We start from the raw sequence: 11,716 nt of genomic DNA on the forward strand, positions 1-11,716 counted from the left end.
CTGGAGTGCAATGGCGCGATCTCGGCTCACTGCAACCTCCGCCTCCTAGGTTCAGGCAATTCTCCTGCCTCAGCCTCCTGAGTAGCTGGGATTACAGGCACGCGCCACCATGCCCAGCTAATTTTTTGTAGCTTTAGTAGAGACGGGGTTTCACCATGTTGACCAGGATGGTCTTGATCTCTTGACCTTGTGATCCGCCCGCCTCGGCCTCCCAAAGTGCTGGGATTACAGGCTTGAGCCACCGCGCCCGGCCCTAATTTTTGTATTTTTAATAGAGCTAGGGTTTCACCACGTTGGCCAGGCTGGTCTCGAACTTCTGACCTGTTATCCACCTGCCTTGGCCTCCCACAGTGTTGGGATTACAGGTGTGAGCCACTACACCTAGCTGTGGCTGTTTTTTTTTAACCTTTGTAGGAAGATATTGTTCACACTGTGCAACACATTAATCTTTTCATTTTACTTTCCTGTAGCTTGTTCTATGTCAACACATAGAGGTTTATGTAATTTCTCTTTCAATAGTGAGTGGAATTCTGTTGTAGGACTTGATATAAATAATTAACCAATTTCCTATTGATGGATTTCTTTCAGACTGAATCTCGCTCTGTTGCCAGGCTGGAGTGCAGGTGGCGCGATCTTGGCTCATTGCAACTCCCGACTCCTGGGTTCAAGCAATTCTCCTGCCTCAGCCTCCAGAGTAGCTGGGATTACAGGTGTCTGCCACCACATCCAGCTAATTTTTTTGTTTTTAGAAGAGACAGGGTTTCACCATGCTGGCCAGGCTGACCTTGATCTCCTGACCTTGTGATTTGCCCGCCTTGGCCTCCCAAAGTGTTGGGATTACAGGCATGAGCCACCTCACCTGGCCCTATTGCTGGATTTCTAAGTTATTTCTAATCTTTTGCTATTACAAATCTACCCTGACCATTTTTTTTTTTTTTTTTTTTAATAAAAAATAGAGATGGAGTGTCACCATGTTGGCCAGGCTGGTCTTGAACTCCCGACCTCAGGTGATACACCCATCTCAGTCTCCCAAAGTGCTGGGATTACAGGTGTGAGCCACCATGCCCAGCCAGCCTGACCATTCTTTTGAAGTTCCTTTTATTTAAAGATGGAGTTTCACCAGCCAGGCATGGTGGCTCACGCTTGTAATCCCAGCACTTTGGGAGGCCAAGGCAGGTGGATCACGAGGTCAAGTGATTGAGACCATCCTGGTCAACATGGTGAAACCCCGTCTCTACTAAAAATACAAAAAATTAGCTGGGCATGGTGGCACGTGCCTGTAATCCCAGCTACTCAGGAGGCTGAGGCAGGAGAATTGCCTGAACCCAGGAGGCAGAGGTTGCGGTGAGCCAAGATCACGCCATTGCACTCCAGCCTAGGTAACGAGCGAAACTCCGTCTTAAAAAAAAAAAAAAAAAGATGGGGTTTCACCATGATGGCCAGGGTGGTCTTGAACTCCTGACCTCAGGTGATCCACCCACTTCGGCCTCCCAAAGTGCTAGGATTACAGGCGTGAGCCACCACGCCCAGCCTCTTTTGAAGTTCTTTGTGTATGTTTGCAAGTATATGAATAGATACCTTGATGCGGAATTGCTGGGTCTTAAAGTGTGTACATTTAAATTTTTTTTTTTTTAAATGGAGTTTCACTCTTGTTGCCCAAGCTGGAATACAATGGCATGGTCTCGGCTCACCACAACCTCCACCTCCTGGGTTCAAGCGATTCTCCTGCCTTAGCCTCCCGAGTATCTGGGATTACAGGTGTGAGCCACCTTGCCCCGCCTGCATTTTAAATTTTGAACAAGAGTTTTTGCCAGTTTATATGCCTATTAACATCTCAACACAACTGTGTTTTTAAACTTTGGGATTGCTGCCCAACTAAGAGATAAAACATTATATTTTATAGACAGGCAGTCTATTAAAAAAAGAAGTAAAAGGACTGGATGTGGTGGCTCACGCATGTAATCCCAGCACTCTGGGAGGCTGAGGCAGGTGGATCACCTGAGGTTGGGAGTTTGAGACCAGCCTGACCAACATGGAGAAACCCATCTGTACTAAAAATAAATAAATTAGCTGGATGTGGTGGTGCCTGCCTGTAATCCCACCTATGGGGAGGCTGAGGCAGGAGAATTGCTTGAACTCCGGAGGCGGAGGTTGCGGTGAGACGAGATTGCACCATTGCATTCCAGCCTGGGCAATAAGAGCAAAACTCCGTCTCAAAAAAAAAAAAAAAAAAAGAAGTGTAAAAGTTTCTCAGAGATGATCTCCATGAACAACCAAATAAAAAAGTATTCAACTACATTAGTCTTTAGGGAAATGCATATTAAAGCCACAGTGAGATGTTACTCTACGTCCAGATGTTGGTATGTATGTGAAGCACCAGGAACTTTTAAATATGGGTAAAAGTGTAAATTGGTATCATTGAGATCATTAGGCATCCACCTTAAAGTCTTGATTTGGTGTCTGGGTGTGGTGCCTCATGCCTGTAATCCCAGCACTAGGGTAGGCCAAGGTGGATGGATTACTTGAGCCCAGGAGTTGGAGACCAGCCTGGCCAACATGGTGAAACCCTGTATCTACTAAAATACAAAAAAATAGCTAGGTGTGGTGGTGTGCGCCTATAATCCCAGCTACTCCGGAGGCTGAGGCACCAGGAGAAGGCACAGGTTACTGAGAGCTGAGATTGTGCCACTACACTCTGCCCTGGGTGACGGGGCAAGACTAGATTACCATTTTGAGATGCTGGCAGTATTCTATATCTTTGGTTTTTTTTTTTTTTTTTTTAAGACAGTTTTGCTCTTTTGGTGCAGGCTGGAGGTGCAGTGGCACAGGCTCAGCTCACTGCAACCTCCACTTCTGGGTTCAAGCAGTTCTCCTGCCTTAGCCTCCCAAGTAGCTGGGATTACAGGTGCCCCCCAGGCCTGGCTAATTTTTTGTATTTTTAGTAAAGATGGGGTTTTATCATATTCATCGGTCTGTACTTGAACTTCTCACCTCAAGTGAGCCACCACACCCGGCCTGTTTACTTATTTTTTGAGACGAAGTCTTGCTCTGTCACCCAGGCTGTAGTGCAGTGGTGTATTCTCAGCTCACTGCAACCTCCACCTCCTGGATTCAAGTGATTCTCCTGCCTCAACCTTCCTAGTAGCTGGGATTACAGGTACGTGCCACCATGCCCAGCTATTTTTGTTTGTTTGTTTTTGTTTCCTTTATTTTTTATTTTTTAAAATTTTATTATTTATTTATTTATTTATTTTCTGAGACGGAGTTTCGCTCTTGTTACCCAGGCTGGAGTGCAATGGCGCGATCTCGGCTCACCGCAACCTCCGCTTCCTGGGTTCAGGCAATTCTCCTGCCTCAGCCTCCTGAGTAGCTGGGATTACAGGCATGCGCCACCATGCCCAGCTGATTTTTTGTATTTTTAGTAGAGACGGGGTTTCACCATGTTGACCAGGATGGTCTCGATCTCTTGACCTCGTGATCCACCCGCCTCGGCCTCCCAAAGTGCTGGGATTACAGGCGTGAGCCACCGCGCCCGGCCTTTATTTTTTCTTTTGAGACAGGCTCTCACTCTGTCACCAGGCTTGAATGGCACCATCTCGGCTCACTGCAGCCCCAATCTCCTGGGCTCAAATGATCCTCCCACCTCAGCCTCTCTAGTAGCTGAGCCTACAAGTGCATGCTACCAAGGCTGGCTAATTTTTTTTTTTTTTTTTTTTTTTTTTTAAGATTGAATCTCGCTCTGTCACCCCGGCTAGAGTGCAGCAGCTCAATCTCGACTTACTGCAACCTCCGCCACCCAGTTCAAGCAATTCTCATGCCTCAGCCTCTCCAGTAGCTGGGACTACAGACATGCAACACTATGCCCAGCTAATTTTTGTCTTTTAGTAGAGACGGGGTTTCACCATGTTGGCCAGGCTGGTCTATAAATCCTGACCTTAGGTGATCTGCCCGCCTCAGCCTCCCAAAGTACTGGGATTACAGGTGTAAGACCGCACTTTGATAAAGACAGAGAACTTTGTATTTTATATATTTTATAGCTCTCATCACAGGTGTCTAGTAAATGTTTTAAAACACTGATGGCACCTGATGCAAGAATTATCAGACTTATCTCACTAAGAGGAAATGAAACTGCTCAAGGGTTTGGACTCACATGTTCAAGACTTCGTGGACAGCAATCCGCAGTGGGTCAAATTATTGTTTTTAGTATGACTTAAAGTGTTTCTCAAAAATATAAAAGTCTTGAAAACAAGCTGGGAAAGTGAATTTCAAAATCCCATTAACTAAGACTAAAGTGCAATCCATCAACCTTTTTTCCTCATCCCACACCTTACGCTTTCTCTACTCAGTTACTCACTACGCCCTGCTGGACTAAAAGGGTCCTCCAGCACTTTCTTTTTTACACAGTGCAAGGCATTCTCTTGGCGTTAATAAATGTTCACTTAATAAATAAAAGAGGCTGGGTGCTGTGGCTCATACCTGCAATCCCGGGACTTTGGGAGGCCAAGGCAGGAGGATCGCTTGAGCCCAGGAATTCCAGCCTAGGCAACGTAGCGAAACCCAGTCTCGAAAGGAAAAAAAAAAGCCTTGCACTGTGTTACACATCTGTTCCTAAAAAAAAAAAAAAAAAAGCATCAAAAAATAAAGGTAAAAGATGGCATGACATGACCAGACTTTTCTAAAAGCCTCTTACAGCTTTCCAAGGTCTTTTAATATGAAGCTGTAGGTCTCAACTAGAAGACACCTCCAAAGACTTCTCCCAAACATTTCAGAGGCAGGAATGAGTTTCCCCACATCTGAAGGCACATCAGAACCCAGGTAGCCACGCCCGGCCTCTTTTTCTTTTTTTGAGACGGAGTCTCGCTCTGTCTCCCAGGCTGGAGTGCAGTGGCGCGATCTTGGCTCACTGAAACCTCCGTCCAGGCTTTTTTCCAACCCAAAGGCGGGACTGCGCTCTATCTCGACTTTCGGCTCCACTCGGAGCCCGAAGTGGCGCACGAGATAAGATGTCCGGCTGAGGTAATTCTGTCAGTCCCGGTAAAAATTCGTCAGTCTGGGAATCTCTCGGTTTGGAATTAAATTCTGTCACTCCGAATGGAAATAAGTCCGCTTAGGCGGGGAGAATCCGTTTGTGGAAGACACTCCGCAACGCTCCCGCCGGTCACCCCAGAGGAAAAGGACCCCAAATACCTTTGGCCCGGGACTGCAGCTGCCACGCCGGACTCCCTAGTCACGCCCCCGACACGCCCCCGACGGACAGGTCAGACCAATGGACGCCGAGCTCTGCCGCGCGTCACGCGACGCTGGCCAATGGCGTAGGGCCACGACCGTAGAAAGGCCGAGCGCTGCGGGGCTGGCCGCTGGGTGGCGGCGGCGGCGGCGCGTGCTGCGTAGTTTTGAGCTATGGTGATGGTGGCAGCCGCGCCGAGCCCGGCCGACCGGGCCCCTAAAGTACTGCTTCTGTCGGGGCAGCCCGCCTCCGCCGCCGGAGCCCCAGCCGGCCAGGCCCTGCCCCTCATGGTGCCGGCCCAGAGAGGGGCCAGCCTGGAGGCAGCGAGCGGGGGACCGCCCCAGGCGCGCAAGCGACAGCGCCTCACGCACCTGAGCCCCGAGGAGAAGGCGCTGAGGAGGTGGGCGAGGGGCCGGGATCTGGGGTCAGGTCTGAGGCCGGGACTAGCGGCAGGGGTCGGGACTGGGACTGGGGCTGGGGCTAGGGCTGGGAGCGGGGACACAGCACTGGCCGCTCCGCAGGGCTCCGGCGCCTTTGGCCTGGCGGGTTGGTGCCAGCGTGTCGCGGGGCGGGTCAGGAACCCCGGAGTGACCGGATCCGCCACGCCGGGAACCCAGGGCGGCCCAGGCCTCTTTTCTGCACTTTTTAACTCTCTGGTTAGAGATGACTTGAGCTGGGGATGCGGGCACTGTCTTCCAAGCCCTCTTGCTGTGTGGCCGCAGACCCGTGGCTCAGCCTCTCTAAACTCGGGCTGTGACATGAAGCCGAACAATCTGTTTGGTTTACTACTATTTGTGAAGAGGCGCGGAGCTGAAATAACGGCTGTTGAAAGGGCTGGGAGCTCTGGGAGGCTCACTGGTCTAGCCCAGTGTCTGCATTCTTACAATGGAACCTATTTCATGAGGTCTTTGGGTAGATTGAGACTTGCATAAAATGTACCTAGCATTTAGTCGTCCGTAAATGTTCACTCTTCTGTGATCATTATGCCTTTTGTGATTTATGAAGTGTCTCCTCTGAGTTCAATTAATTCTTAAAAAAATAAAAAACGAAGTGTCTCCTCCAACAGACACCGGCCCATCATCAGAGCACTGCCTAGGATCCCAAAACTAGAGATCAGGGAATGGCATCAGCCTCTCCCTTTTCTAAATTGGGCTTGGGGACGGAGGGTTGATGTCATAGGAAGATTGCAGCCTTCACTAGATTATTGAGGTCAGGTTGGATCCTGTTGAGAGTTGGAGACAGGAAGCAGCGGGGGAGTAGATGGGGAAAGAGGAAAGTTCTTTATGATGCAAGATGAATAGTGTGTGTGTCCAGCCCTAGTGCTGTGACGGGAGGAGTCTGAGGTGGGCGGATGATGCAATATGGGAGAGAATAAAGCAGGTCTTCGAGCTAGATTGACAGAAGACTGTATTTTATCATTAGTTTATCTTATACTGTAAATAAAAATGAAAGCACCAGCTGGTCAAGTTTTCAAATAAAGACATAAATAAGGTTTGAAATGACTCAGTGTGGTATGTTCCTTCTCTTCTCAGGAAACTGAAAAACAGAGTAGCGGCTCAGACTGCCAGAGACCGAAAGAAAGCTCGAATGAGTGAGCTGGAACAGCAAGTGGTAGATTTAGAAGAAGAGGTAAAACTACTTAAAGTCAAACTCTTATCCGTTGTATACCCTTCCTTGGTGAATGTTCTGATATTTGCTTCTCATCCCAAGTTGTTTCAGCCCCTGTTAGAGTACAATTGAATATTGATTAAAAGCTAAACTAGACCAGGCATGGTGGCTCAGGCCTGTAATCCCAGCACTTTGGGAGGCCAAGATAGGCAGATCACTTAAGGCCAGCAGTTTGAGACCAGCCTGGCCAACATGGTAAAACCCTGTCTCTACCCAAAAATATACAAAAAAAAAAAATTAGCCAGGCATGGTGGTGCTTGCCTGTAGTCCCAGCTACTAGGGAGGTTGAGGTGGGAGAATTGTTTGAACCTGGGAGAGGGAGGTTGCAGTGAGCTGAAATCGCACCACTGCACTCCATTGTGGGCAACAGAGTGAGACTGTTGTCTCAAGAAAAAAAAAGTTGGTCAGGCACAGTGGTGGCTCATGCCTGTAATCCCAGCACTTTGGGAGGCCAAGGTGGGTAGATTACTTGAGACCATGAGTTCAAGACCGACTTGACGAACATGGTGAAACCCATCTGTACTAAAAATACAAAAATTAACCAGATGTCATAGCAGGCACTTGTAATCCCAGCTGCTCAGGAAGCTGAGGCATGCGAATCACTTGAACCCAGGAGGCAGAGGTTGCAGTGAACTGAGATTGCGCCACTGCACTCCGGCCTGGGCAACAGGGTGAAACCCTGTCTAAAAGAAAGAAAGAAAAGTTAAACTAATCTAAGTTAGGATAGATAGGTAGTTGGTGAAGTGGTGAAGCTTGTTGAGGGCAGAAGTGATTGACTTTGTGGCCTTTGGTGTTAGATGTATCTCAGAGTTGATGGATTCAACAATGTTTAGTGAGTTTGTAGTAAGAAATTAGCAAGGGCTAATAGGAAATAATTGCTTAAACTTTACATCCTTCCTTGGCATGGCCAAAAATTCACAATTACACATCTTGAATACATAGAGATTATTTACTTTTTTTTAACCCCTTGGTCAGTTTGCATATATTGTTCTTTTTAAAGTTTTAATCATTAGTTGGTTCTTCTAAGAATCATGAGTCTTTCAGGAACGGGTTTTTTTTTAAACTTATTTTGGATTCACAATCACCACTATCACTGTTAATACCTGCCAGTTCAAGATAGTTATTTTTTTATTTCTATTTTTTTATTATTATTTTTTAGACAAAGTCTTGCTGTATTGCCCAGGCTGGAGTGCAGTGGTACAGTCCTGACTCACTGTAACCTCTGCCTCTCAGGCTTAAGCAATTCTCCCTGCTTCAGCCTCCTGATTAGCTGGGATTACAGGTGCCCCACCACCATGCCCAGCTGGCTAATTTTTGCATTTTTTAGTAAACACAGGGTTTTGCTATGTTGGCCAGGCTGGTCTTAAACCCCTGACCTCAGGTGATCCACCCACCTTGGCCTCCCAAAGTGTTGGGATTACAAGCGTGAGCCACTGCACCTGGCCAAGAAAGTTTTAAAAAAATTATATCTACATTAAAACCACAAGTCACCCTTTGCTGAATTGAGTATTAGCAGTTGGAAGCAGTGTGTTATTCTTGACCCCATGAAGTGGCACTTATTAAGTAGATTGTTTTTCTTTCTTTTTTTTGAGACTGAGTCTCCCTCTCTCTGTCACCAGTGGCTCGATCTCAGTTCACTGCAACCTCCGCCTCCCAGGTTCAATCGATTCTCCCACCTCAGCCTCCCGAGCAGACGAGACCACAGGCATGCGCCACCATGCTCGGCTAATTTTTTTGCATTTCTAGTAGATACGGGTTCTCACCACGTTGGCGAGGATGGTCTCAGTCTCCTGACCCCATGATCCACCCACCTCAGCTTCCCAAAGTGCTGCAATTACAGGCGTGAGCCACCTCGCCCAAGTAGATTGTTTCTCATAATTAATGGCCTAGCTTTCTAAAACCTACTATGAACAACACAAGCATAGAGTTTTCCAAATTCAAGAGGAAAGGAAACCAAGAATCAGGTAGATTCTTAACTGAAATAATTAGGTATTTCAATAGCCTCTTATGAACTTTCTTCCAGAACCAAAAACTTTTGCTAGAAAATCAGCTTTTACGAGAAAAAACTCAGAGCCTTGTAGTTGAGAATCAGGAGTTAAGACAGCGTTTGGGGATGGATGCCCTGGTTGCTGAAGGGGAGGCGGAAGCCAAGGTAAATCATCTCCTTTATTTGGTGCCTCATGTGAGAACTGGTTCCAAGTGACGTGATTATGTTTACAGTGATTATGTTTACAGTTTGAACTTCTGATCAAGAGCGTTCTTGAAAATTTCCTTCAGTTTTAAGACATTTTCATGCAGGCAGGGTGTTCTTCCCCTAAAAAAGCACTTGACATTCATTTTTTAAGTGTGTAGTGATCAACAAGTTACATGGCTCTGTAAGAACAAGTACTAACAAATGCAGTAGCCAACAAGATTACCATTCAATCATTAAGGAGCACCAAAGTAAGAGAGCCACTCAAATCAGACTCTGAGTGCTACTAAAATTAAAGTAGTCCTTTGATGAATATGAATGAGTAAGGAAAGGATTCTTTGTGATAGTGATACCTCTGTGATAAGAGAAGGGTGGTGTGTGATTGACAGAAGGGCAGTTTTACTCTATGAAGGTAATGTTCAGGAAGAATTTAAAGAATTACTTTTCAAAAAGATTCTAGGCTTATATTGCTATAGAACTTTATTATCTAAGAATATTATTATTGAGGATAGCAAGATAAGATATTATTTGTCAGTTCTGCTTAAATCTTTGCCTGGAGGAAGAAAAATGTTTCATTGTGTAGGAAATGTATAAGGAAGTCTTAACCTCCCTTTTCTTATCTCTAGAGGACTTAAATTGGAAATAACAATGGTTAGGGAAAGATTTCAGCTCTAAAGGACAGTTTTCTAGCTTTCTTGAAAGTGAGAATCACAGCTGTCTGGGCAAGCATTTCCTTGGGAACTTGAAGCTGTTTATTCACTTTGGTGTTTCCTCCCAGGGGAATGGAGTGAGGCCAGTGACCGGGTCTGCTGAGTCCGCAGCACTCAGACTACGTGCACCTCTGCAGCAGGTGCGGGCCCAGTTGTCACCCCTCCAGAGCATCTCCCCATGGATTCTGGCGGTATTGACTCTTCAGATTCAGAGGTAGGGATCATTCTGACTTATTCAAGAGCTATATAACCAGTTAATTCCATCTGTTTGATGCTCGACATCCCTAACTAGACAGATGAGGGTAGAAGTTCAGTTTTGGTGGGGTTGGAGGTGAACATCAACTACCTTCCTAGTTCCAGATAACACAGGACATGGAGGGAAGTGTAGATAAATGGGTCTGGTGGGTCCTGAGATCATCTTATAATGTAATGACTAATTTACATTATGGAACCCAGTATGAAGTGTTCCAGTTAGATTTCCCTTGTACTCTGATAGTTGTACTTCATTTAATTTTTGCCTCTTGCAGTCTGATATCCTGTTGGGCATTCTGGACAACTTGGACCCAGTCTTGTTATTCAAATGGCCTTCCCCAGAGCCTGCCAGCCTGGAGGAGCTCCCAGAGGTCTACCCAGAAGGACCCAGTTCCTTACCAGCCTCCCTTTCTCTGTCCGTGGGGACGTCATCAGCCAAGCTGGAAGCCATTAATGAACTAATTCGTTTTGACCACATATATACCAAGCCCCTAGTCTTAGAGATACCCTCTGAGACAGAGAGCCAAGCTAATGTGGTAGTGAAAATTGAGGAAGCACCGCTCAGCCCCTCAGAGAAAGATCACCCTGAATTCATTGTCTCAGTGAAGGAAGAACGTATAGAAGATGACCTCGTACCAGAGCTGGGTATCTCAAATCTGCTTTCATCCAGCCACTGCCCGAAGCCATCTTCCTGCCTACTGGATGCTTACAGTGACTGTGGATATGGGGGCTCCCTTTCTGCCTTCAGTGACATGTCCTCTCCGCTTGTAAACCATTCTTGGGAGGACGCTTTTGCCAATGAACTCTTTCCTCAGTTGATTAGTGTCTAAGGAATGATCCAATACTGTTGCCCTTTTCCTTGACTATTACACTGCCTGGAGGATAACAGAGAAGCCTGTTGTGCTTCATTCAGAAAGCCAAAATAGAGTATACAGTCCTAGAGAATTCCTCTAAAGTATTTGTTCAAACCTCATAGATGACCCCCAGGTGTTGTCTTTTGACATCCAGCAGTCCAAGGTATTGAGATACATAACTATAATTGAGAAATATTACTATAATTGAGAACTACAGCTTTTTTAAAGATTTTACTTTTGGAGTCGGGTGCGGTGGCTCACACCTGTAATCCCAGCACTTTGGGAGGCTGAGGTGGGCGGATCACCTGAGGTCAGGAGTTCAAGACCAGCCTGACCAATATGGTGAAACCCCATCTTAAAAAAAAAAAAAAAAAAAGATTGTACTTTTATCTTAAGGGTGGTAGTTTGCCCTAAAATATATATTATGTATAAAATACTTAGGTATGTCTTGAAGTAGACATGGAATTTATTAATGGTTCTTTACCATGTCTCTTCCCCCTTTTTGGCATCCAGGCTTGTCTCCAGTTTTAGGTCCTTTAGTTTGTTTCTGTAAGCAAAGAGAACCACCTGACTGAGGGGGCTCTTTCCCTCATGTATACTTCAAGTAAGATCAAAAATCTTTTGTGCAATTATAGAAATTTACCATGTAAATGCTTAATGGAATTTTTTCCTGCTAGTATAGATTCTGAAAGGTGCTTTCTCCATTTATTTAAAACTACCCATGCAATTAAAAGGTACAATGCAGCAATCCTTGCTCTTTGATTTCTTCTAGGGCCATAAGTCTTATTTTCTCTCTGGATGTTTATCTGTGTGC

The 11,716-nt window shown here is 46.1% G+C and overlaps 1 protein-coding gene across 1 annotated transcript; it reads left to right on the top strand.

Moving 5' to 3' along the window:
• The first annotated feature begins 5,333 nt into the window (after nt 1-5,333).
• XBP1 (X-box binding protein 1) lies at nt 5,334-11,108 on the top strand. The gene is given in 6 exon segments (XM_032256749.1): nt 5,334-5,627; nt 6,760-6,856; nt 8,919-9,047; nt 9,865-9,900; nt 9,903-10,010; nt 10,324-11,108. Coding segments are annotated over 6 exon segments (1,152 nt in total). The 5' UTR covers nt 5,334-5,400; the 3' UTR covers nt 10,879-11,108.
• Nucleotides 11,109-11,716: the final 608 nt, after the last annotated feature.

The sequence above is a fragment of the Sapajus apella genome, unplaced genomic scaffold, assembly GCF_009761245.1.
Source record: "Sapajus apella isolate SASKATOON/1434 unplaced genomic scaffold, GSC_monkey_1.0 scaffold95, whole genome shotgun sequence".
NCBI lineage: Eukaryota > Metazoa > Chordata > Mammalia > Primates > Cebidae > Sapajus > Sapajus apella.